Source organism: Suncus etruscus, chromosome 9, assembly GCF_024139225.1.
Source record: "Suncus etruscus isolate mSunEtr1 chromosome 9, mSunEtr1.pri.cur, whole genome shotgun sequence".
NCBI lineage: Eukaryota > Metazoa > Chordata > Mammalia > Eulipotyphla > Soricidae > Suncus > Suncus etruscus.
In genome coordinates, this window is record NC_064856.1 from 69623355 (window position 1) to 69650544 (window position 27190).

The 27190-nt window shown below is 37.5% G+C and overlaps 1 protein-coding gene across 1 annotated transcript in view; it reads left to right on the forward strand.

Moving 5' to 3' along the window:
- Positions 1-308: 308 nt before the first annotated feature.
- Positions 309-27190, forward strand: part of ZDHHC13 (zinc finger DHHC-type palmitoyltransferase 13) — a 54830-nt gene continuing 27948 nt past the window's right edge. The window contains exons 1-5 of the mRNA XM_049781122.1: positions 309-390; positions 14449-14594; positions 21038-21160; positions 23050-23127; positions 25220-25364. Coding sequence (XP_049637079.1) covers positions 361-390; positions 14449-14594; positions 21038-21160; positions 23050-23127; positions 25220-25364 — 522 coding nt within the window. The 5' untranslated portion in view covers positions 309-360. The remainder of the gene's footprint in view (positions 391-14448; positions 14595-21037; positions 21161-23049; positions 23128-25219; positions 25365-27190) is intronic.

Consider the following 27190-nt stretch of genomic DNA (forward strand, 5'->3'; position numbering starts at 1 on the left):
ACGCTAGGCAAACGCCCTACTGCCGTGCTATCTTCCCAACCCCAAATGCTGAATGGGAACAAGAACAAGGCCTGATGGAGCAGAAATACGCACTGTAGGCTTGAACTACGGCGGGGAGGGGCTGAGGGCTGGGGGCGGAGTCTTTAACCCTCGCTTCCCCAATCAACTTCCAGACGGCGAGAAAAACCCGCCCCCAACTGAGAGCAAGTCAGCGATTGGTTCTGTGAAAGTTGATGGACAGAGCGGGGCGCGTGCTGGGGACCGCGGCGGGGGTGGGAAGACGAGCAGGAAGTGGGAGTAGAGGCAGACGACTGGGGCTGGCGGGCGGGCGAGGGAACTGTGGCCGCGGTCCGTGAGAAGATGGAGGACGGGCCGGGCCTGGGCTCGCAGGTAAGTTCGACCAGACACTGAGTGCTGTGGGAAAGGAGGATGTGAATGCGAAAACAGCTCCACAGGCGGAGGGGCCTGGGCCCCACCAGGAAGGATGCTTGGAAATGCTTGGTTGGAGACGGCGAAGACTGAACCGTGGAAGCCCGGGCCAGCCTCCTGCAAGCCTCTGGGGCCGGGGCCCTGCCGTGTGCCCTGCTGACAGGCGTGGGGAACTGGAGGGCAGCCTGGCGTTTCTCAGGTAGCACACCTGAGTGGCACCAGCCCGCGTGACCTTGGCCTGCCTGGGATCTGCCCGCGGGTCTGTTGATGGTCGGCCTGGTCGCCTGGCACCCGCCTGCGCCGCACCCAGCACCCAGTGCCTGCCCCGGCGCCTCCCCACCGACCTCTTCGCTTCCTCCCGGAAAGAGCCGCCCAGGGTGGCCATCAGCGACATTCCAAAGGACGTTCCAGCCACCTCCATTCGGTGGAGGAGGTCTTTCCCCGAGGCTTAGGGAGTTGGAGAAAACGGAACCGGCCTTTTGGGTGGGCGGGCATCAGAGGTGGTAGATGTTGGCTCTGAAGATCTTCATTTTAAAGCCAGAGTTCTCTTCCCCCAATTTTGCTTCTGGCCCTTTCTTTTCCGGGCCACCGACCCACCGGTCTCATTGTCACGATTCCCTTATAGTTATGGAAGAAAGACATAGGCAATAGTCGGCGAGTGCTTCGCCTGTGCCAGTTGCTTCTAGAAGGCACTGTTTTATTCCAGAAGGAAAGCATCCTGAAGAAGAGAATATGATGTCCATGTTCCAGATGAGAGAACACAAAAGCTAGCGCTACATTTAGAGTGAGCTAGGCGGTGGATTTTCAACTCCTACTGGGATTTAAGCAAGTTTTGGATCAACCTCTCGCAAACATTGTTCTAATCTCTACAGGGAGTAAGGGGGGGGGAGTCTTTTTTTTTTTTTTTAATCCTTTTTCCATTTCTTTCCATTCCTTTCAACAGTCTGTTGTAGATTTCTGTGTGGAACAAGATCTGTGAGAAAACTGTCAGGTGCTCTTTTTAGATGTTCAGATATTTTGACAGAAAAAAGAAAAGTTTGCAAGTAGACTAGGTTGTGTTTCTAAAAGGGTGTAAAATGACCTTTTTTTTTCTCTCAGAGCCAGGAGGAAGAGTTATTGGGAGTAACTATCCTATTTTTAACTATTGACACTCATTCACAAAAGCTTTCAAGTGCTTCAAATTCACTCTCATGCTGAAGGAAAGGTAGCCCTGCCCCAGTTCCATGGCAGATGGCAGGAGAGAATGACTCAGTTTGAAATGAATGGGACATCATTATAGTCCTTTAATAATTGCTATTACGTATTTCAATGATAGTGTGAAGATCTCACTTATGTATGCTGTGACCCCATGAGGTAGAGTGGTTATTATTTTAGTTCTAAAGGTTAGAATGGTGCTTCAAATTTTGGATCTATTTGCTAATAGTCAAATGCTAGGTTACAGAGCCAAGACTTTATTCTGCGAGGTATTGGGCACTGTTGAAGGTACTGAAGATAAATCAGTAAGGCTAAACAGACAAAAAACATAGCTGCGCCAGTTACGTTTGGTTCTCTTGCTCCATCTTCAGGACTAATTAATTTTTGTTGTCATTTTATATGCCTTGACCCATAGTTTCCACTCTGACCACATTTTATTGCTTGCCCAGTCTTTCCTGACTCCCCTGGTTTCTAGGCTCAAGCGAACATATACTTTCTTCATACAACCGAGTATATACTTTCTTCATATTTTCCCACCTCTTTAATACAGTTGCTAGCTCCCCCATTATCACAACACCAGCAGCTTTTCCTACCTCCTTTATTTGATTTCTCCTCAGAATATAGTACCATTTTACATACTTCTTGATCTTGTCTTTTGCCTGTATGAATGGAAGTAGCAGGATGGTCATTTTTATGTTATGCAAAATGCTATGTGTCTAACATATATAGCTGTGCCTAGTTTGGGTGTATACTTAATAAATAATTAACCAGTGGGTGAGCTTAGAAACTTCAGTACTTCTGTTAATGTCATGAGAAATGTTAATGGCATAGGTGTAGTTTATGTTATAATCTGAAGATAGGAGCCAGTCATTGAATTCATCTACTCAGAGTATGGTATTGAGAGACTTAACAACATGTACTTTTTATTATATTAACAATTAGCTGACTAGATAATCATAAGATTTTGAGTTAAAGAATGAATATAAAGTTTTTGGTACTAAATTTTGTGGTTAAACATTTTGTATAGTGGGGGCTGACTTTTTAGATGAAATTGGATCGTGCCTGTTGCCCAGTTGCCTAATGAAGAGCTGCTTTGAACTGTATATACCTCCTGCTGTCTTCTGCCCTTAAACTAACATCAAAACCTTCAATTATCACTTTGTTCTGTTTGTCTCAAGTACTGGTTCTGCCGTTTTCTTGTGTGCTTGTTCATATAAGCTTAAATTTGTGGGATGATTTTAAATTTGTAGGGATAAGTTTAAATCGTTTGCTCATTAGAGAAGAATAAACTAGATATATAATCTGACTGTTACATACTTGGTATAGTATTCTGAGATTCCCCCCACCCCTTTTTGGGTTATGGAAATTTTACTGAATTCCTGGATTTTTATATAAAAAGAATAAGGTGGGCTGGAACGGTAGTGCAACCGGTAGGGCATCTGGCTTGCACTTGCTAACCTAGGACAGACAGCTATTCAATCCCCTGGCGTCCCATATGATCCCCCAAGCCAGGGGCGATTTCTGAGTGCATAGCCAGAAGTAACCCCTAAGCGTCAACGGGTGTGGCCCCAAAAAACAAAACAACAAAAAAGAATAAGGTGTGACTAGCTTAATATACAGATCAAGTAAGGCTGTCAGTGCTAAAATTTAGGCTGTAAGGTGCAAGCTGTGGTGTTTTTTTTGGGGGGGGGTATTGCTGCTTTTTTTTACTTATTATTTGTTTTGGTTTGTGGGCCAAACCCAGTGATACTCTGGGGTTCTTCCTGGCTCAGGCTCAGAGCACTGTATGGAATGTTGTGGATTGAAGCCAGATCTGCTTTGTACAAGGCGAACACACAACTTGCTCTTCTCTCTTAGGCCCTGGGTGCTTCTTTTTCTGGGAGTGGGGGTGTGTGTATGTGAGATCCATTATAATACAAGTTTATTTATAATGCAATTCTATCCACTGGTCATATAGGACCGTAGTGTACTTGCCTCACTCCAGAGAGCAGTGATTTCAAACACAGGCTTTAGTCTCTATAATCTATAGACTATATCTAAGGTCTCACTCTGATCTATATTTAGGCAAAAACTGATACATGAACTCTGCATACCTCCTGTTGTCTTTGCCATAACCATTTTTGTCCTTAAATTATTAACACCTTCAGTTATCACTTTGTTTTGTTTGTGACTTTCTTGTCCTTCTAGACTAAACTCCTTGGAGTAGGCATTCCTGTCTTCCTAGACATACTGCCTTATATATTATAAAAACCACAGAAATTAATTTCTGAATAATTATCTTAATTGTTGGCTTATTTTTTAATTTTTGTATAATCTTGGTATTCTAAATTAAAGATAAATCTGATGTCATAGGTTTTTTGTAAATTATGTTAGATTTTAATTTTTTTAATTATGAGGCCATAACTGCCTGTGCTGCCCTACACTCAGGAATTACTACTGGTGGTGTATGGGTGGGGGACCATATGGAATGTTAGGGATCAAGCCCACGTCGACCACATATAGGGAAACACCTTACCTGCTGTATTATCCCTTTTGCTCCTAATTATAGTTTTTGAGATATTATGATGAATAAAACATTTGAGTCTGTTTTCTGGAATGGAAAATTTGTATATACACAAAGGAGGATTAATCTTCCTAACATAAAATGGACAAAGATACTCAAGCCAATGGGAAAAGCAAACAAACAGACAAAAAAAAAATAAGGGGAGGAAGGCAGAGAAAATACAAGAGACAGCATAAATAAAAAAAAAAACAGATTCAGGCATACAAATGAAAAGCAATGTGACAATTTTTTGACTATCAGATTGACATAGTTATGAATAGATTTATAATAGTCAGTGATGGGGGTGATCTTTCTAGGAAAAAGGAAAATATTTTTACTGTTGGGAACATAAAATTAGTTACTATTATATATGATTATTTTAAATACATATATTTTTCCTTTAGAGAATCAGTCATACATAATATTCCTTTGAGAATCAATCACATATAATATCTAGGATGTTAACTAGAAGGTTATCTATAGACATGAAGACTGTAATCAGCCTTCTCTCACAGTAGGGAAATGGTTGAATAAGTAATGTTAGCTCTATACCAGTGTTTCCCAAAGTAGATGATACCACTCCAGAGGGAGTGCTGTAATGATGGAGGTGAGGGTGGGGGGTGGTAATAGTGACCTTGGTGCAATTGGAGGATACTTTTTGATTGTTTAAGAAGGTAGCTTTCCACGAGGGTGCTGAATGAATGTGTAATTTTTTCTGAAGGGGGTGTCAGTAAGCTAAGTAAGTTTGGTAATCTTTGATCTATATAATGGAATTATACTTTTTACTGCAGGGCCATATAAAATACCTTATTAGGTGAGAAAATCCAGTTATATAATATGAGCCCATTGTTTTTTAATTAAAATTTTTAATTTAAAAATTTAATTAAGGCACCATATTTATGAAGTTATTCATAGTTGAGTTTTAGACATAAAATGTTATAAAATCAATCCTATCGTCAGTGTCAACCTCCCTCCCTCCCTCCCTCCACTTTTTCCACCCCCATAGCATGCTGAATCCAAGAATCCAATTTGAAAGATTATATATTTGGGGAGAGAAAAATTGGTGACAAGAACGTATTATTGAATGCTTGAAATATGAGGGCTGATGTGTTTACAATATACCAAGGAATATTTTTTGGTGGCAAGCCACCCTGTGGTACTCAGGGCTTACTCCAGCCTCCACTCTCAGGGATCACTCCTGTCAGGGCTCAGGGGCCATAGGGAGTGCCAAGTATTGAACCTGAGTCAGCCATGTGTAAGACAACTGCCAAACCTGCTGTACTATCACTCTGGCCCCACCAAGAGGAATTTTTAGATGTCTTAATTGTTCTCTATCTTGACAGTGGTGGTGGTTACACAACTCTGTGCATATCCTAAAATTAAGGAAGTCATCATTGTGTATATAACCAGGAGTAAGACCTTAGCATTGCTGGGTGTGTTCCCCCCCCAAAAAAAATTAAGTAGGCATTTGCCTCTTCAGAGTTACTTATTGATGGTTATAGATTTATTTTAGTGAGAGTTTAATTCCTTAAGCCTTTAAAAAATTTTCCTAGAGAACTAACATGCATATTCTTTCAAGTATCTTCATTTTCTGTTCTTACTATATATTCATTTTGGGGAAATTATTTTAATAGTAACAGTTATTTGGAGAAGCCGGTCAATAAGGTACTAAGCTGTCTCTTAAACATGTGGTAACAGATTTCTGTAAATGCTTGTGATCTGATGAGCAAGTTCCTTTTTCTCTTTAGCATATCAAGGTTTTCCAGCATCCAAACTGTTGAATTTTATCAACTGCTTTCAGTGAAATGAATGTAGTTTTCTTTTATTAATATGAAGAATTGTATTGATTTATTTAGAAATACTAAATCTTGATGTGTATGTTACTTTTTATATTTTACTGGACACAGTGAGCTGGTATTTTGTTTGGGTTCTTTTATCTGTATTCCTGAGATATATTAGGTTGGTAATTTAACTTGTGATGTTTGTTTGTTAGTTCTATTATTAGACAGTGCTGCCTCCTAAAAGGAGCTGTCTTTTCTGTCTTTTCTGGATGAACTGATATTATTTTTTCTTTAAGCATCGTGAGAGTTCAACAGATCATCTCATTGTTTTCCAGGGAGGCTGAACTATGTGGAGCATGGCAGGAAAACTTGGGAACAAATGGAGGGGCACTTTTTATTTAATTTTTTTTTTTTTTTTGCTTTTGGGCCACAAATGATGATGCTCAGGGAACCATATGGGATTGTAAGGATCGAACCACATTTGGCCTCATGTAATGCAAGCACCCTACCTACTGTATTATGGCTCCAGTCTGGGAGGGAGGTGTTTGAGGGGCTAGACACTTTCTATTTGCTTGCATAAAAGGGTAGATTTCCATGTGAGCATACTAAGTATATTTTTTTCTGAAAAAGTGTGGTGCTTAAACAATTTGGATACCTCATGTTTATTTATGTGAGCATGTTGTTCTTTTTTTAATTGTATTTAAACACCATGGATATGAGGTGGTTCTTAATACAGTTGGTTTATTTTATCATAGATACAAAGTTATTCATGAGCAAGTGTCAGTCATGCCCTATATAATAATACTCATCACCATTGTACGTCTCTCACCACCAATGTCCCCAGTTTCCATCCCACCGTGCTCCCGACTGCCTATGAGGCAGACAGTTTTCTTCTCCTCCTGCTCCTCCTGCTTTATAGTTACTAAGAATTATCATTCCTGTCACTTTATCTCCTTTCAGCACCTCATTTTTGTCCAGAGTGGTCATTTCCAACTGTCATTGTGATAGTGGTCACTTCTCTGCCCTAACTAAATTCACCCTCTATTTATGGGAAGCTTCATACCCCTAGATTGGTCTTCTGGTCCTTATCTCTATTGTCTTTGATATTATTACCATACTATTTATCTTTTTATTCTTATATCCCACAAATGAGTAAGATCATTCTATGTCTCGCCCTCTTTTCCTGACTTAATTCGCTCAACATAATACTCTCCATATCCATCCATTGATAAGCAAAGTTAATGACTTCATTTTTCTTAACAGCTGCATAGTATTCCATTGTGTAGATTTACCACAGTTCTTTAGTCACTCATCTGTTCTCTGGCACTTAGGTTGTATCCAGATTCTGGCTATTGTAAATAGTGCTCTAGTGAACATAGGAGTACAGGGGACTTTTCTCTATTGTGTTTTTGAGTACTTAAGGTATATCCCTGGGAGTAGTAGTATTGAATCACATGGAAACTCAATTTCTAGTTTTTTGAGGAATATTTGTATTGTTTTCCCAAAAAGCTGGGCTACTCAGCATTCTCAACTGCAGTGATGAGAGTCCCATTCTTCTCACATCTGAACCAGCACTTGTTTTTGTTCTTTGTGATGTGTGCCATCCTTTGTGGTGTGAGAGGATGAAACATTGTTGATTTGCTTTGCATCTTCCTGCTGATTGTGGAACATTTTTTTATGTCTTTGGGCCATCTGTATTTCTTCTTTGATTAAGTGTCTGCTCATTTTTCCCAATTTTTGATGGGGTTAGATGTTTTTTGATGTTCTGTCAGTAACTTGTATATCTTAGATATTAACCCCTTATCTGATGGGTATTGGGTGAATAGTTTCTCCTGTTCTGTGTGTGGCTTTTGTAACCTAGTCACTATTTCCTTTGAGGTGCAGAAGCTTCTCAGCTTAATATAGTCCCATCTATTTATCTCCGCTTCTACTTCTTTGGAGAGTGAAGTTTCCTCCTTGAAGATGACTTTAGTCTCAATGTCATGGAATGTTTTACCTACGTGTTGTTCTATATACCTTATGGTTTCTGTCTGATAGCAATCTTTAATTCATTTGGATTTGACCTTTGTGCATGGAGTTATATGATACCACTTGAAGAGGTTTTCTTTGCTCCATTTTGCATTGTTGCCCCTTTATCAAAGTTTAGTTGATTGTATATCTGGAGAACATTCTCTGAATTCTTAAATCTATTCCACTGAAACGAGGGTCTGTGTTTATTTCAATACTTGCTGATTTAATGACTATAGCTTTGTAATACAATTTAAAGTTGGGGAAAATGATGCCTCCCATATTTCTTTTCCCAAGGGTTGCTCTAGATACTCATGGGTATTTATTGTTCTAAATGAATTTCAGGAGTGTTTGATCCACTTCTTTGAAGAATGTCATGGGTATCTTTAGGGATCGCATGAAATCTGTACAATGCTTTGTGGAGTATTGCCATTTTAATGATGTTAATCCTCCCAAGCCATGAGCAGGGTATGTGTCTCCATTTCCTTGTGTCTTTTATTTCATGAAGCAGTGTTTTCTATGTATAGGTACTTCACCTCTTAATTAAATTGATTCCAAGGTATTTGAGTTTGTGTGGCACTAAAGTGAATGGGATTGGTTGGGTTTCTGTTTGTTTGTTTAGGTTTTTGGACCACACCCAGTGATGCTCAGGGGTTACTCATGGCTGTTCGTTCAGAAATCACTCATAACTTGGGGGATCGAACCACGGTTCGTCTTAGGCTAGTGTGGCCAAGGCAGACACCTTACTGCTTGTGCCACCACTCCGGCTCTAGGGATTTTTTTTTCTTTATTTAAACATCTTGATTACAAATATGATTATGATTAGGTTTCAGTCATGTAAAGAACACGCCCCTTAACCAGTGCAACATTCCCACCACCAATGTCCCAAATCCCCTCCATCCCACCCCACCTCCACCCGTACTCCAGACAGGCTTTCTAGTTCTCTCATTCATTCACATGATTATGGTAGTTCTCTGTGTAGTTATTTCTATAACTGCACTCACCTTCTTTGTGGTGAGCTTCATGAAGTGAGCTGGAAGTTCCAGCCCTCCTCTCATTGTCTCTGAGGATTGTTGCAAAAATGACTTTTATTTTTCTTAAAACCCGTAGATGAAAGACACTATTCTGCGTCTCTCTCTCTCTCTCTCTCTCTCTCTCTCTCTCTCTCTCTCTCTCTCTCTCTCTCTCTCTCTCTTTCTCTCTCTCTCTTTCTCTCTCTCTCTCTTTCTCTCTCTCTCTCCCCCTCTGACTTATTTCACTCAGCATGATAGATTCCATGTACATCCATGTATAGGAAAATTTCATGACTTCATCTCTCCTGAGGGATTTTTAATGTCCATTTTGTCTCAATCATTATTTGTATATAAGAAGACCATTGATTTTTGTGTATTAATTTTGTAGACTGCTACTTTGCTGTATGAATCTATTGTTTCTAGAAGCTTTTTGGTAGAGTCTTTAGGGTTTTCTAAATATAGTTTGTCATCTGCAAACTGTGAGACTTTGAATTCTTTCTTTCCTATCTGGATGTCCTGATATATTTTTCTTTTTCTTTTTTTTTTTTTGGTTTTTGGGCCACACCAGGCGATGCTCAGGGGTTACTCCTGGCTGTCTGCTCAGAAATAGCTCCTGGCAGGCATGGGGGACCATATGGGACACCAGGATTCGAACCAACCACCTTTGGTCCTGGATCGGATGCTTGCAAGGCAAACACCGCTGTGCTATCTCTCCAGGCCCATGATATCTTTTTCTTACCTAATTACTATGGCAAGAACTTCCAGCACTATGTTGAATAGAAGTGGTGAGAGGGGGTAGTATTGTCTTGTACCATATTTTAGGGGAAAGGCTTTTAGTTTATCTCCATTGAGAATAATATTTGCCATTGGCTTGTGGTAGATGACCCTGACTATATTGAGAAAAGTTTCTTCATTTCCCATCTTGTTGAGAGTTTTTATCGAGAATAGGTGATGGATTTTATTGAATGTTTTCTCTTCATCTATTGATATGATCATATGGTTTCTATTTTTCCTTTTTTTTTTTTTTTGATATGGCATATTATAGGAGTTTTTTTGTTTGTTTTTGGGCCACACCTTTTGGCGCTCAGGGGTTACTCCTGGCTGTGCGCTCAGAAATCTCTCCTGGCTTGGGAGATCATATGGGATGCCAGGGATTGAGCACAGGTTCGTCCTGGGTTAGCTGCGTGCAAGGCAAACACCCTAAGGTTGCGCTATCACTCCGGCCCCTGAAATGGTGTATTATGTTGATTGATTTACTATGTTAAACCATCCATGCATTCCTGGAATGAAACCTACTTTGTCATGGCCTTCTTGATGAGGTGTTGGAGCCTATTTACCAGGATTTTGTAGAGGATCTTTCCATGTGTGTTCATCAATGATATTGGTCTGTAGTTTTCTTTCTTTCTTTCTTTCTTTCTTTCTTTCTTTCTTTCTTTCTTTCTTTCTTTCTTTCTTTATTTCTTTCTTATTCTTTCTTTTCTATTTCTTCTTTCTTTCTTTTCTTTCTTTCTTTCTTTCTTTCTTTCTTCTTCTTTCTTTCTTCTTTCTTTCTTTTCTTTCTTCTTTCTTTCTTCTTTCTTCTTTCTTTCATTTCTTTCTTTCTTTCTTTCTTTCTTTCTTTTTTTTTTTTTGGAGTATCTCTGTCTGGTTTTGGTATTAGGGTGATGTTAGCTTCATAAAAACTATTTGGAAGTGTTTCTGTTTCTTCAGTTTCCTGAAAGAGCCTGAAAGACTCTTGAAAGGTTTGAAAGTTCATTAGTAAATCCATCTGGACCTGGGCTTTTGTTCTTCAGAAGACTTTTGATTACCACTTTAATTTCCTCAATAGTGGTAGTTCTGTTTAGACATGCTAGATCATCCTGGTTCAACCATGGAAGATTATGAGTCCAAGAATTTATTCATTTTTTCCAGGTTTTCATGTTTTGTGTCATAGCATTTCTCAAAGTAGTTTCTGATTACACTTTGAATCTCTGTAGTATCTGTAGTGATCTGCCCTTTTTCATTTCTAATCTGGTTTATTAAGCTTCTCTCCCTTGTGTGAGTTTTGCTAATGGTTTATCAATCTTGTTTATTTTTCAAAGTGATTGATTTCTTCTCTAAGCTTTGTTATTTCCTTCTGTCTACTTACTTTTGATTCCTTTTGTTGATCATTTTTTGATTTTATAAGCTGTGTCATTAAGCTATTTATATATGCCCCTTCTTCCTTCTTAATATGTGCTTGTAAAGCTATAAATTTCCCTTTTAGTACTGCATTTGCTGTGGCCCACAAATTCTGATAATTTGTGTCTTTATTGGCATTTGTTTCCAGGAATATTTTGATTTCCTCTTTGATTTCATTCTGACCCACTGGTTGTTCAGTAGTGTTTGATTTTCAGGTATTATTTAGTGTTTTGTGATCTGAGAAAGTAGTCTATATAATTTCTATTCTCTTGATTTTACAGAGATATGTTTTATAGCCAGCATGTGGTCTATCCTGGAGAGTGACTCATATGCATTAGAGAAGAATGTGTATCCTGTTATCTGGGGATGGTGTGCCCTATATATATAGATATATACATGTATATATACACACACACACACACACACACACACACACACACATACATACTAGATCACTTTCTTCCATTTCTCCTTAGAGCCAGTATATTATTGTTGAGTTTCAGCCTGGTTGACATATCAAGAGGTGACAGGGCAGTGCTGAGGTCTCCCACTATTGTGTTGCTATTGATGTTTTCTTTCAGATTTGTAAATAATTTATTAAATATTTTGCTGGTCCCTCATTGGCTGTGTATATGTTTAGAAGTGTCATTTCTCCTGTTGTACATATCCCTTGATTATTACGAAATGTCCATCTTGTCCCTTATAACTTTTCTAAGTCAAAAGTTTGTGTCATTGGTTTTAAAATCAGAACAGGAAGACAAAAGCTAACCTTTTCTCATTTTTTTTCTTTTAATCAAAGAAGGTGGTAATGTTACCCTCCCACAACTTCTTGCTTATCCTACCTGAATGATCAGACCCACCCACATCTGAGGATTGCCAGGATATCTTGAAGAGAGGATAATAGGGTTTGGGGTGGAGTCGAGAGAGGGAGAACATACACAGCTAGGATGGAAGAAGAGCAGTAGGAAAGAAGCTGGTTACCTTAAAAGTCATTTGGAGAAATATACATAGTGGTTAGGGCCGTGTAATAAAGCTGGATTTTTCCTGAATCTTCAACTGACTGTTTGTGGATCATTTCTCTACCATTACCCTGCAACCTACAGACTGAAAGGGCAAAGGGGCTATAGGTGCAGGGCCAAGCTGATAGGGACCTCACCCTTCCACGTTCTAATACTAGGGCCTTATATTTTATATTTAAACAACACTATCAACTATAAATTCAATTATCATCATTGGAAATCATGGTTCTTTAATAAAATAAACTATTATAAAGCACTTATTTAGGATTTCTAGCTGGTATTTTCCTTTTCACTAAAGAATTTCCATTATTGGGCCGGAGCAGTGGCGCAGAACGTAAGATGTCTGCCTTGCGCACACTTGCCTAGAATGGACCACAGTTCGATTCCCCGGTGTCCCATATGGTCCCCCAAGAAAGGAGCAATTTCTGAGCACATAGCCAGGAGTAACTCCTGAGCGTCACTGAGTGTGGCTGGGAAAAATTTTTTCCATTATTCTTGTTCTCAATTATCTGAAATAGTTGCTCCTTTGCCTCCATGTTTTAAAGATTTTTGTTGATGTCTCTAGATTTGTAATTTATTTTGTTTTGTTGTTTTTAGATCTTTAAAGCATGTGCTTTTGCAGCCAGAAGTATGGCTCAGTGTTAGATCACTTGCATTGCATTGATGAAGTCTTAAGTTTAGTCTATATTATAGATGCCATATCCCTAAGTGGTATCTCTAGTTCTATATCAAGTGCTGCAACTATAGCATAACAGAAGATTATTACCCCCCCCCCCCCGCACCACAATAGTGTACCCTCACCATTTTTCACTCTCACAATTTGTCGCCAATACCCCGACCCCATATTAACTGATAAACTTTTGTGAACACTTACATTCAGTATTGAGAAATCTAAGTGCATTCTTTTTTTTTTTTTCGGGCCACACCCTTTTGATGCTCAGGGTCCTGGCTAAATGCTCAGAAATTGCCCCTGGCTTGGGGGGACCATATGGGACACCAGGGGATCGAACCGCATTCCTTCCTTGGCTTGCACTTGCAAGGCAGACACCTTAACCTCTAGCACCACCTCGCCGGCCCCTTAGTGCATTCTTATATTTGTTGCTTTGAACATAATGTGACTTTTTTCTTAAACTATTAAGATCTTCTGTTTTTTGTTGTTTTTTGTTTTTTGGACAGAACATGATGAATAACAATTGCTCAGGGCTTACTCCTGTCTCTGTGCAGGTATCAACATATGGGGTGCTGAAAAGTAAATCAGGGTCAGCTGGATCCATGCACCTTACCCTTTTTTTATTTCTTCAGCCAAACATGTATTTTTAGTGATTTGATCATAATATGCTTTAGCATAAGATTATGAGTTTTATCTTATTTGGGCTTATTGAGCTGTTTAAGAACTGGAAGTTTATCATTTTACCAGATTTGTAAAACATTCGGCTTCTTTGTGGGGAGCCACACCCGGTGGCACTCAGGGCTTACTCTTGGCTCTGTGCTCAGAAATTGCTCCTGTCAGGTTTAGGGGAACTTATGGGATGCCGGGAATCCATCCCAGGTTCGTCCTGGGTCGGCTGCGTGCAATGCAAATGCCCTACCACTATGCTATCTCTTCAGCCCAAGCTTTTTTTTTTTTTTTTTTGGTTTTTTTTTTTTTTTTGGTTTTTGGGCCACACCCGGTGACGCTCAGAGGTTACTCCTGGCTATGCGCTCAGAAGTCGCTCCTGGCTTGGGGGACCATATGGGACGCCGGGGGATCGAACCGCGGTCCGTCCAAGGCTAGCGCAGGTAAGGCAGGCCTTACCTCCAGCGCCACTGCCCTGCCCCGCTATTATTTTTTTAAATGTTAAAACATTTTCTGTTTTCTTTTCCTTAAGTTCATTTACACATATTCAAGAAGTTGATTCATTGGTGTGGAGTGGGCTTCACCTTAAGCTATTGCTGCTACAATTCCCGAAAGCTGAGGCCTGACAGCCTGCCCACTTAGTAACTACCAAGTACTGTAACTATAGCATAACAAAAGACACCTAGTTACTACATAAAAATTTCCATTGTAGGCTATCTTTGTTTTATGAAAAAGTATGTAATTTGGAATGTACTAATAAAGAGCATATAATTCTAGTGAATAGAATTAAGATGAACATCATTTTTAGGATATACCCTTCAGTCTCCAAAAATATTAATTGAAATATATATTTTGTGTGTATGTGTGTATGTATATATGTATACATATGTAGTTGATAATAGCAAATGATTCATTGTGTAATTAAACATGACACCAATTCACTTAACTCTTTCAAATTACTCTTCAGTGCAAGAATCACAACCATGGCCCCCACCCTCCTGGATTTGGTCGACTTGGAGCCTGTGCACACGAAAACAAAGAACTTGCCAAGGCGAGAGAAGCTCTTCCTCTTATAGGGGACACTAGCAACTGTGACATTGTAAAAGCTACTCAGTAAGTTTTCCTGCTGTTAATGTATTGAATTAGAATAAAGTATGTGCAGAATATGGCCTTGTGATGAGCCTTCCTCTACTCATACTCAGGCTAAAATATTACAAACATTGGAACACCTTAGTTATTTGTTCCCAAACTCTCTTATTAAATTTTAAGTTGCTTTTTAGTAAAAGCATGTTTTCAACTCTAGCCCATTTGCTTTTAATTAGTTCTTGTGTTAATGTATTGTTTAGTGAATAATTTAAAAATGACTCTAAGACCTGAGTTTGAAAGATAAAAATTTTAGATAATGTATGTATATATGTATGAGCTATAAATATCATCTCATATGTATATATGCAAACATCATATTTACTTTATTTAAAGAACATGCATCATATAGTTGACCATAATATATTTGTTTCCAGATAAGTGAGAACAAAATTATAAAAGAAAGAAAAAAGAAAAAGGAAGAAAAGAAAGAATTTTTTTTAAAAGTATAGTGGCAAGCAAATTTGTGAAAATTACTGTGTCTTCAATGAGGTCATTAAGGCATTGGCAGATGATTTAGTAAGCTCTTGTTACTAGCTGACCACTTTATTATTTCATTTGTTTCTAAACATTAAGTAACCTCAGCTACACATTGGCATCTAAATTGGTGTGTTCCTATGGAGATGACAGCATCAAAAAAATGTAACTTCAGGAATTCAAAGCACTATTACTGATACTGCTGCTTTTGTGGGTCATGTTCTCAGCTGCCAGGTCTCCCAGAAGTAGTATAAAGCAAGGTGTGGGGCGGGGAAGGTTTTGCGGAGGGTGCCCATACTCACTCCAAAAAGCCCTGGTAATATCAGGCAAATATCAGGCATACCTGGAATTTGCTCAGATTGGTGTCTCTGCAGAAAATTGGAGAGGAGTGGTTAAGCAGAGCCATAGACAAAGAAATTATGAGGGATGAATGCAGTAGGCCTGGCTTCAGCAGGGTATGGGCTTGACCTACATTCTCCTCCAGAGCTTGCCAGCTTTTAGTTGCGTGGCTAGTGTACTCATGACTTTTCACAGTTTGGTTTACATATCTTTCGAGAAAAGAGTGAGTTCATTTAGCCTGTGTAGTACAAACTTGGGCATGGTTATAGCTTATATATGAATATTTAAAATAATTATTTATTGAGGACTTTCTCTGCCCCTGTTGTGCTGGTTTTGTTAGAAATAAAGTAGAAATAGTTATTCTGGCTACCTGGGACATACCGTGGGTTATTTTGCTTGCCCGAAAATAGATGTTTTGATATTTTCTTATAACAGCTCCATATATGTCTACCTCCATTATATCATTTACAGGATTTTATTGTCATGAATCTGGCCACTTATTGATATATTCTTAACCTCTGACATTGAACATATTTTGAAATGTTTTGTCTATCATATTACTTTAATCTCTTTCTTAGTAATTGGACCTAAATAAGACCATTTTAATCAGGGATTAGATAGTACAGTGAGTAGGTTTCTTGCCTTACACATGGTCTACTTGGATCTGATACCCAGTATCCCATTTAGTCCTGTGAGCTTTGCTAGCAATGATCCTTGAATGCAGAGCCAGGAATAAACCCTGAGTACTACCAGTATGGCTCAAAAACAAAAACAAAAGAACTCTATAGTGGGAGACCCTGGCTTCCAAACAAATTCTGAATTTATTTCTGTGGATAATATTAGAACATTATTATAGACATCCTTAAAGAACAATTAATTAGATACCTGCTCAGTCTGAATAGTTGTATCTGTTGCTGCAGGTCTCTTTGTAGTAGAAAAGAGAATATAAATATTTATGTTTTTCTTCTTCCATTGTTTCTTTCCTTCTCCTTGTTATACTCTGGAGCCAATGTATTCAAGAAAATTGCCATTTAGACCATTGTGTTTCTTCATGCAACTATTCTAAATATCACATATAAGTGATATTCTGTACTTTATTTAAAATAATATCTTCTGTTTCATCCATGTTGCTGCAGTTGCATGATTACATCATTCCTTACAGCTATGTAGTATTCTATTGTATATGAATGTATGTGATATGTATCATTTCTTCATGATCTACTTGTCTGTTGTTGGACATTTAGGTTGATTCCAAGTCTTAGCTATTGTACCGAGTGCTGCAATGAATAATGGTGTGCATACATCCCTTTGGATGAATGTTTTTCTGTGTTGGGGATAGATACCCAAAAATAAGACTCCTGGGTCATGTGGCAGCTCAATTTTGAGTTTATTGAGAACCCTCCATACTGTTTTCTATAAGGTTTTTGACCAGGCAGCATTTCCACCAGCAGTGGATGAGAGTTCTTTTCTTACCACATCCCACCAACATAGATTTTCCCAGTATTTTTGATATGTATCATTTTCAGTGGTGTAAGATGATATATCATTGTTGTTTTCATTTGGATTTCCTGATTGCTATGAGTTTCTCTATTTACTGCTTTTGCTATGTCTCATAGATTTTGGCAATTTTTTTATTCATTATCATTACTTTCGTCTCAAGAAATCTCTTTATTTCTTCCTTGATTTCCTCTTTGATTTAGCTGTTGTTGAGCAGCATGTTTTTTAGTCTCCTGGTTTTATATTTTCTCAACATCTTTTTATAATCAATCTTGATCTTTGTTGCACTGTGGTCTGATAGGGTGCTTGGTAAAATTCTTATATCTGTGACTTTATATAAGTTCTACTTGTGTCCTAAAATGTAGTCTGTTTTAGAAAGGGTCCATGTGTTCTTGAGAAGAATGTATATTTCGTGTGGTTTTGAGAAGAATGTGTATTCAGTTTTTTTGAGGATGAAAGGTTAATGATAGATCCATTAGTCCTCGTTCTAGTTTCTCATTTAGGGCTCTTGTGTCTTTGCTAGTATTCTCTACTAGGTCTGTCTAGTGCGATAATGGTGTACTGAAATCTCCCGCTACTTTCATTTTTTTATCCATATGTTTCTCTAGGTTTGTGAGCAAAAGCTTTACATATTTTACTGACTTTACATTTCTTGCATAAATGTCAATCAGGGTTAATACTTCATGATCTATTGTTCCCCTGATAAGTATGTAGTGATCATATTTGTCTCTGTATAGTTTTTTGAAGTTGAATGCAATTTGGTCTGATATAATTATGGCTGTCCCAGCTTTTGTCGTTTTCCAGTGGCTTGTATAATTGTTTTCCTCCTTTTATTCTGAGCCTGTGTGTGTCCTGAAATTTTAAGTATGTTTCCTGCAGGCCACATATGACTGGGTTTTGTTTCCTGATCCAACCTATTACTCTGTGTCTTTTGATGGGAGAGTTTAGTCCATTGACATTTAGGGAAACTTTTGACAGAAAGGGTTGTTGTACCGTTATACTATATAGGGTTGTTGCTGTTACAAATGGGTACTTGGTTTATATAATTGATGTTTGAGTAGTTCATATAGATACAGTTTGATTAGCACAAATATTTTGAGTTCTTTTTTGCCTGAGAATGTTTTTAACCCTCCCTCCATGTAAATGAGAGGTTTGCTGTATAGTGGACTCTAGGTTGAATGTTTCTTTCATTCAGGAGTTTGAATATATCATTCCACTCTTTTCTTGCCTGGATTGTTTCAAATGGAAGATCTGGTTTGATTCTTAAGTTCTTTCCTTTATACTTGAGTTTTTCTTCCTTACTGCTTTATAGAGTCCATTTTTCTCTTTGTTTTTTTTTTTTTTTTGCCATTTGGACTACTATATGTGTTGGTATTGTTCTATTAGAGTTTATATTGTTTGGCACTCTTTTGCCTCTTGGATTGTAGAGCAGCCTCTTTCCAGAGAGCGGGACAGTTCTCTCTCCCTCACTATTTGCTTTTCCCTTTTTTTTTCCTCCCCTTCTGGTATTCCTATAACTTGGAGATTATTTATTTTGTCTTTGTTCATTTAGTACCTTACATTTTCTTCCATTGTTTTGTCTCTTTTTTAAAATATATTTATTTTATTTTATTTAATAATAATATTTTATTATGACCAAAGAGAGAATAACAAATCTTTCACAGTAGTATTTAAAGTACATAGTGACAATGAATCAGGGTCATTCCCATCACCAGGGTTGTTCTCCCTCCACCCCTTTTCCCAGCATGTGTCCCATATCTCCCCTTTTTCCTCAGAGTGCTAGTGAAACTGTTCCCCTCTGTGTATAGCTTGTTGTAGATATTGCCTTTCTTTTTTGACTTATTTATCAATGCTGGCTTGTATTATGTCTTCATCTATGTTATTCTCCACTTATGTAATCTGCTACTATGATTTGCTAACCTGTTGTTTTAGTTCCTTCAGTTGTATGGATTTTTTTTTTTTTTTTTGGTTTGGATTCTCTGATCTTCTGAAAGAGTTCTATGAGTTGGCTGAATTGTTCATCTATTGATAGCTTAATTTTGCAGGCTAGTGCCTCCTTGATTTCTGTTGCTAAAACCTTAAGTATTGATTTTAAGTCCTTATCTATAAGGTTCAGGCATTTTGGTGGACTTGGAAATTTGCTAGGATTTCTCTCCATGTCCTCAACTGCAGGTGTCTTTCTTTAGTTTCCTCATTGTTCTTTGCATTTGGTAGGTTAGAATGCTGGAGTTTCAGGGTGTTTAAGGAAGTGATCTGTTGAACTGAGTATAAAAGGTGGCTAGAGGTATATCTGTTTTAGAGGTTATTTTCCTAAACAAGCAAGATCATCTAAGTATGATAAAAAACATTACAAACTAATTCGTAAGTTTATTCAACTGAGTTTTGTGCTGTATATTTTTTTTATAACATCTTTATTTAAGCACCATGGTTACAAACATGTTTGTAGTTGGGTTCTCTGACCTCCTGAACACCACTGGGAATAGCACTACTGATTGTGACTCCCTCCCCCTTAGAGTAAAAATGCATGTAGGACAGATAGTTCATCTAACTGAGAATGTTTTAAAATATTGAAATAATGCCAGGACAAATTAATAGAACAGAGAATATTTAACTTTATTTTTTTGAGGACATACTCAGCAGTGCTCGAGGGTTTGGTGGGGGGATCATATGGAGTGCTGGGGATCAAATTCAGGTCAGCCACATGCAAGACAAATATACCTCTGTATTATCACTCCAGCCCCTACATCCATATCTTTATATTTAAAAATTTTTTAAATAATATCGTTATTTAAGCCCCATGATTACAAACATGATTGTAGTTGGGTTTCAGTCATAAAAAGAACAGCCTCCTTCACCAGTGCAACATTCCCATCACCAGTGCCCCCCATCTCCCTCCCTCCACCCCCACCTGTATTCGAGACAGGCATTCCACTTATCTCACTCATTAACATTGTCATGATAGTTGTCAGTGTAGTTATTTCTCTAACTACCCTCACCACTCTTTGTGGTGGTGAGCTGGTCCTTCCAGCCTTCATCTGTATTGTCTCTGGGTATTATTACAATAATGTCTTTTATTTTTCTTAAAACCCATAGATGAGTGAGACTATTTTGTGTCTCTCTTTCCCTCTTACTTATTTCACACAGCATAATAGTTCGTATGTCCATCCATGTATAGGAAAATTTCATGACTTCATCTCTCCTAACGGCTGCATAATATTTTGTTGTATATATGTACCACAGTTTCTTTAGCTATTTATCTATTGAAGGGCATCTTGGTTGTTTCCAGATTCTGGCTATTGCAAATAGCACTGCAATGAATATAGGTGTACATCCATATTTTTATTTAAAAAAACTGTAATATAAATAGATTCATACTTGGTGAGACAAAAATCATGTTTTAACAGTATGGGAAATAGAAAGTTCTGCCTCTTGATTTGATTATATGCTGAGGAACTTGAAACTTTCAGATTTTCTCTAAATAGAAAACTGTTTCAAAGAAAGTGATAAATTTTCTCTTGTGATAGATTTTGTTGAAAGGAAGCAATTTATCCTATTTTAGGTTTACTTTCAGCCTCTTCCTTTTACTGAGTTTCTTGCACGAGCTTGCTTTGATTCAGGCATAGTCAAGAAATGAACATAGTAGAGGATCCAATGTAAGTCGATTGGAGAAGAATAGATAAGAATGTTAATGTTAAGAAAATCAGGTTCAGAGCAGAGGTGATAGCTGATTATTCAGGGGCATTTGGAACCCAAATTTAAATCCCACACCACATGATTTTCCAGCACTGCCAGGTTTATCCCTGGAGGACTGTGTATACAACAAAGTGCAGCACCATAGGACACAAACGGTTTTAGGTCCTAGTAATGAACCACTTTCTCAGGCTTTAGTTATGAATGAACCACCGAACCTGTGTATTATCACTGGGAGTCTCCAACACAAAGAAAATCAGATTCAACTTCAAGTGGATTGTTATTATCAGAAAGAATATTTCCTTCTTACTTACTGTATTTCTGTGTGACTAAAGTTGTAAAAGGAAAAATCTTGATATTTGAAATTATTTTCATGGTATTAATTATGCCTTTTTTTTTTCTTTTTTGAGATACGGGATTTTTGAACGATGTAAAGAGTTGGTAGAAGCAGGATATGATGTCAGACAACCGGACAAAGAGAATGTATCACTTCTTCATTGGGCTGCTATTAACAACAGACTGGATCTTGTAAAGTAAGATGAAATATGTGTGCGATAATCAACTGTGTATCTATAATTCTAGATATTGTCTTAGCCTTTTTCATTAAGCACATGTGAAAATGTTGAACTATCTTTGAACTCTTATTTTTAAAAGTTAATACCAGAACTTTGTTTCACATATATTGGCTATCATAGAATTGAAAAGAACCTTAAAGATCACCCAATTCAGGATGAAAAGGACCTTAGAGATCATTCAGTCTGTTATCTATCTTATCAAGAAAAAGTAAAGATATAAAATTGGCAACCATTGGGGGAGAGAACATAGGAGTCTTGTGTGTGGCTGATTCGGTTCTCTAACTTCCTGAGCACTGCTGGGAATAGCACTATTGAGTGTGATACCTCCCTCAAAAAAAAAAAAAAGCATGTAGAACAGATAGTTCATTTAATTGAGAAGAATTTTGAAATATGTTGAAAAAATACCAGGACAAATGAAGATAGAGAGTATCTAACTTTATTTTTTTTTGGCCACACCCGAGTTCTTAGGACTTACTCCTGATCCTGTGCTCAGAGATCACTCCTAGAAAGAGATCTATTTAGAAGTTGGGGATTAAACCTGGGCCAGTCACATACAGTGCAAGTGATCTGCCCATTGTACTATTTCTCCAGCTTCAAGAATATTTAACAATTATTTTTAAATGAAAGTTATTCTAGAGAGATTGTACCAGTGGTAAAGGTGCTTGCCTTGAATCCTATTCAAATTACTGGTACTATATATGATTCAGATTATAGAAAATACTTCTTTATAAAGCACTGTTATTCACCATTTTGATTTATATTTGTATAACTTAATGTATATTATACGTGTATGTATAAATGTATATTTTGTATTACATTGTTTAAAAGAAAAATAATTAAAAGTTTAGAATATTTTAACATGTACCAACAAGTTTCTTTTGTATGAAAATAAGTTTGTGCTTTTAGATGGTATGATATATGAAATACCATAAATTACCTGTAAATTACAAAAGACAGTAAGTCTTTATTTTACTGCTCATGAAATGCACTGTATCACACTTATACTTTCTAAACACTTGAAAGTCTAATTCAAGTCTAACTTGAAATGTCTTAATTTTTCTTAAAGAATTTTGAACTTGGTGCCAGAGAAATAGCATGGAGGTAGGGCATTTGCCTTGCATGTAGAAGGATAGACAGGGTCAAATCCTGGCATCCCATATGGTCCCTGAGCCTGCCAGGATCGATTTCTGAGCATAGAGCCAGGAGTAACCCCTGAGTGCTGCTGGGTGTGAAACCCCCCCCCCCAAAAAAAAAAAAGAAAAAAAAGGAATTTTGAATTTATTTTTATTACATGTCATATATCTACTTTTAAACTGTTAAAAGTGGTATAATGTTACCATTCTCTTTTAAATTATATTACTCTGTGATACTAAACTTTTTTTAAACATACCTCATTTTGAGTTTATGGTAGTAGGTTCAGAAAGATTTAAAGTGGTTCAGGTACTTGTCTTGCATGCTGCTGACCCAGTTGAATTCACCAGTACTGCATACCAAGAGACTCCTGAGCACAGAGCCAAGAACTCAGGATTGGTTGTGCTTCCCCATCTCCCCCAAAATAACTGAAAACCAAAACAAAAGCAAGAATATGATGGTAGTTTGAGTATGCAGCAAGTAGTTATAATATGTGTCTTATGTAAGTTATAATGAAACGAATGCTCAGTGTAGCAGGACTAAGGATATGCTACGTATTTTACCAGAGATCTATTTGATGTTATAAAAATTTATAAAGATCTGAATCTTTTACAATTTTTGTTTTCTGGCATATTTCTTATTAGGAGAAAATGATGTTTTCTCTCTTGTATGAATTTTAGATTTTAACTTTTTAATTATGTTTGCTTTATATATAGGTTTTATATTTCAAAAGGTGCTGTGATAGATCAATTAGGTGGAGATTTAAATTCCACTCCTCTTCATTGGGCTATCAGGTAAAGATTTCTTTACATTCTAAAAGGACTATTTAAAACTAAAAGGAACTAAATTTCATGTTATGAGCATTATATTGACCAATACTTTTCAACAGAATTTTCTGGGCATATGAAAAAAATTCCTTCTGTATTGTCATATGTGGCAACTATGCAAAGAATGGCTTAGGCAAATAGGGATTGAGTTTTTAAGAGTTTTAACTTGACTTTTATTTGAATTTAAATAGTCAAATGTGACTAGTGGATACTTCATTGTTGACAATGTAGTTAGAGGGGCCAGAGCAATAGTACAGTGTGTAGAGTGCTTGCCTTGCATGAGACCAACCTGGATTTGGTCCTTGGGCATCACCAGGAGTACTAACTGAATGCAGAGACCATGAATATTCCCTAAATATCAGTGGGTGGGGCCCCAAAACAAATAAAAAATAAGAACAATAAAGAAAGAAATAAAATGTAGTTATGACAATTTGTAAGATGTTTTATTCCTTTCCAAATAAAAATATTTTTTGTTTGTATTTGTTTTGGGGCCATACCCATTGACACTCAGGAGTTACTCCTGGCTACACACTCAGAAATTGCTCCTGGCTTGGAGAGACCATATGGGACACCAGGGAATCGAACCGTGGTCCATCCTAGGCTAGTGTTTGCAAGGCAGTTAGATGCCTTACCTCTAGTGCCACCACTCTGGTCCCAAATATTTTTAATTAAAAATATTTCCAGATTTTGTGTGTGTGTGTGTGTGTGTGTGTGTGTGTGTGAGTGAGAGAGAGAGGGGGGGGGGGAGAAAGAGAGAGGAGAGAGAGAGAGAAAGAGAGAAGTGAATGTAACCTTGGGCTACTATGATGTACAAATTCAAGTATCTAAATTATACTTCCTTTTTATAATAATCAAGTATTTTATATTAGGTCACATGGGAAAAATATTAAGTGGTAAATCATATGATTGTTTTCCATTCATGTGCATTTGTCATCTGAAATTTAATGAGTAACTATCTTGATAGACCTCCCTCATTTTTTTTATTTAAAAATTTTTATTTATACAATTTGATTACAAACATGGTTGTAGTTGGATTTCAGTCATATAAAGAACATCCTCTTCACCAGTGCATCATTCCCAACACCAAAGCCCCAAATCTCCCACCTCTCTACTCCCCCCCACCTGTATTTGAAACAGGCTTACAACTTCCTTCATTCAATCACATTGTTGTTAGTTGCCAGTGTAGTTATTTCTCTAACTGCACGCACCACTCTTTGTGGTGAGCTTCCTATCGTGAGCTGGACCTTCCAGCCCTCACCTCTATTGTCTCTGAGAATTATTATTAAAAAAAATATCTTTTATTTTTCTTAAAACCCATAGATGAGTGATACTATTCTGTGTCTATCTCTCTCCTTCTAACTTACTTCACTCATTATCATTCTCATCATCATTTAATTCCACTGTCTGTGATTGGTGCAGTTAACATAAACCTAAAACTGAAGTGATTATTTATTTATGACAAGAAGTTTTTCACTGTTGCCATATAGTTTTTTATATTTGGCCTATGATTTTTTTTTTTTTGTAAGTCATCAACTATAAAATCTTAAATGACTGGGGCTGGAGCAATAGCACAGTGGTAGGGCATTTGCCTTGCACATGGCCGACCCGGACAGACCCAGGTTCAATCTCCAGCATCTCTCTCATATGGTCCCCCCATTTTGCCAGGCGTGATTTCTGAGCACAGAGCCAGGAAGAACCCCTGAGTGCCACCAGCTGTGGCCCAAAACAAACACACTAACAAAAAATCCTAAGTGACTAAAATGTTCATTTTTAGCATTAATCAGATCAAATTATAGGAAGTAACATTAGACTTAGGTTGAGATGTATTAAATTTACCATTATTCAGGTAGTTACCTGTGTCCAGATTGTTCTAAGTTTGGAGCATCTAAATGAAAATAATTTTTGTATAATCTTCAGTGTTTTAACTTTAGATCTTATTTATAGAACATAAAAACTCTGTTTAACTAAAATCTCTTATGTCTTAGAAATATGTTCCTACCTAATTTTTTCCCTTTTTTTGAATGCTACAGAATATAGCTTGTTTATCCTCTATTTACAGACAAGGACATTTACCTATGGTCATATTATTACTTCAGTATGGTGCAGACCCTACTCTCATTGATGGAGAGGGATTCAGTAGCATCCACCTGGCAGTATTATTTCAACACATGCCCATTATAGCATATCTCATCTCAAAAGGACAGGTATGAAATGTCTCTTACAGTCCACAATTATAAATTTAAAGTTACTGGGAATATGATTAATAGGGCTTTCCCTTTTACCTTTCGTTTTAGCATTCAGGTTACTCTTGGCTGTGTTAGAAATCAGACCTGACAGGCAGGCTCAGGGGATTATATGGGATTCTGGGGATCAAACCCAGGTACTCTGGGTGCGAGGCAAATATCCTACCCACTTTGTTATATCTCTGGCCCCCTCTCCTCATTTTTAAAGTACAATTCACAGTCACCCAGGTATTCACATATAATAAATATATCTTTTCTGTTTCATTGTAGCAAAAAGGGATCATTTAGCTCAGTCAGCTTGTAATAGAAGTAACTAAAACTTGTATGGCTCATCTGTAATATTTTTCTTTGTAATCCCAGCAGTTTGCAGTTTTTCATCAACCTGACTTTTTTAAAGCCTGCATTTTTCTTCTAATTGAATTCAGAAGTGATAGTCAGATCACCAGATTAAGCCATCATTTGCTTTCATTATTTGAGTCCAAATGGAAGACCAATTTGAATGTAGGCTCCTTATTGTTCTCTAAAGCAATTCCATGAAAAATGACTTGTCTTAAGAAACATCCATTTATGGCACAGGTTAAATTATAGGTTATTGGCAATGGGAGTTTCACTGTCAGCTATACTTGCCTGGAATGTGTTTTCTGGTAGCATAGTAGTTTATGTATCAGCATGCTCTGCCTGTAACAGGCGTGGAAACATGTTTGTACAAATGCCATTGGAATGATTGTGCTCTCTTTAAATAAGCACTTTCCCTCAGACTTAGCCAATTGAAGTAGAATAATTATAACCTCCTGGGCCTCATTTTGGAAAGATGTATTAGAAGTCCTTTCTGTTTCTCTTTGGGCTCCTTCCCTAAAGGACCCATAGAATCTCCAGTAACTGAAAATTTTTTCTTTGACCTGGTTAAAACCATTATTGTATACCTTACACCTGGGCCCATTCTATTAAAGGGAGCATAGCCTCATGGAACTGCAATTCTCCCTCTGCCCCCCAAAATCCTTGAAAATAAAAAAGACTATCATTTTAGTTTTTGAGATATATGAGTAAAAATGTGCAGTGAGTTACTTTGGAAGATAAATTCACAATTACTGTAAGTTTAGAGAAAAACTGGTCTTACGGTATGTTAAGAGGTATAGGATGAATTAATGTATTCATTGAAGTCTTTATTAGATGGCTTTGAAAGTTTTTGCAGTCTCATATTTGATAGTAATTATGATTTTTTTATCTTGCTTATAGGACTTTTCCATATAAATCATATGTTCAGCTTTTCCCTTTTTTGTTATTGCTATTATTTTTTATGTTTTTGGGTCACTCAAGGGCGGCTACTACAGGCTCTATCTATGCTCAGAAATCGACCCTGGCAGGCTCGGGGGACCATATGAGATGTCGGGATTTGAACAACTGTCCTTCTGCATGCAAGGCAAATGCCCTACGGCTGTGCTATCTCTCGGGCCCAGCTTTTCCCTTTAAAACATTTTCTGTCTCAGGCTAGAGAGATAGCACGACGGTAGGGCATTTGCCTTGCATGCGGCAAATACAGGACAAACCCCGTAATTCCATATGGTTTCCCAGCCTTCCAGGAATGATTTCTGAGTGCAGAGTCAGGAGTAACCCCTGAACGCTGCCGGGTGTAGCCCAAAAGCCAATCAATAATTAAATACATTAGTTAAAAAAATATTTGTCTCGTGATTCAATTAAAGAATTTATTTATAAAAATTAATAGTTAAGCTAAGCTTAACTGAAAGAAAACTATATGATAATATAGAATAAATCAGTGACTTCTACTT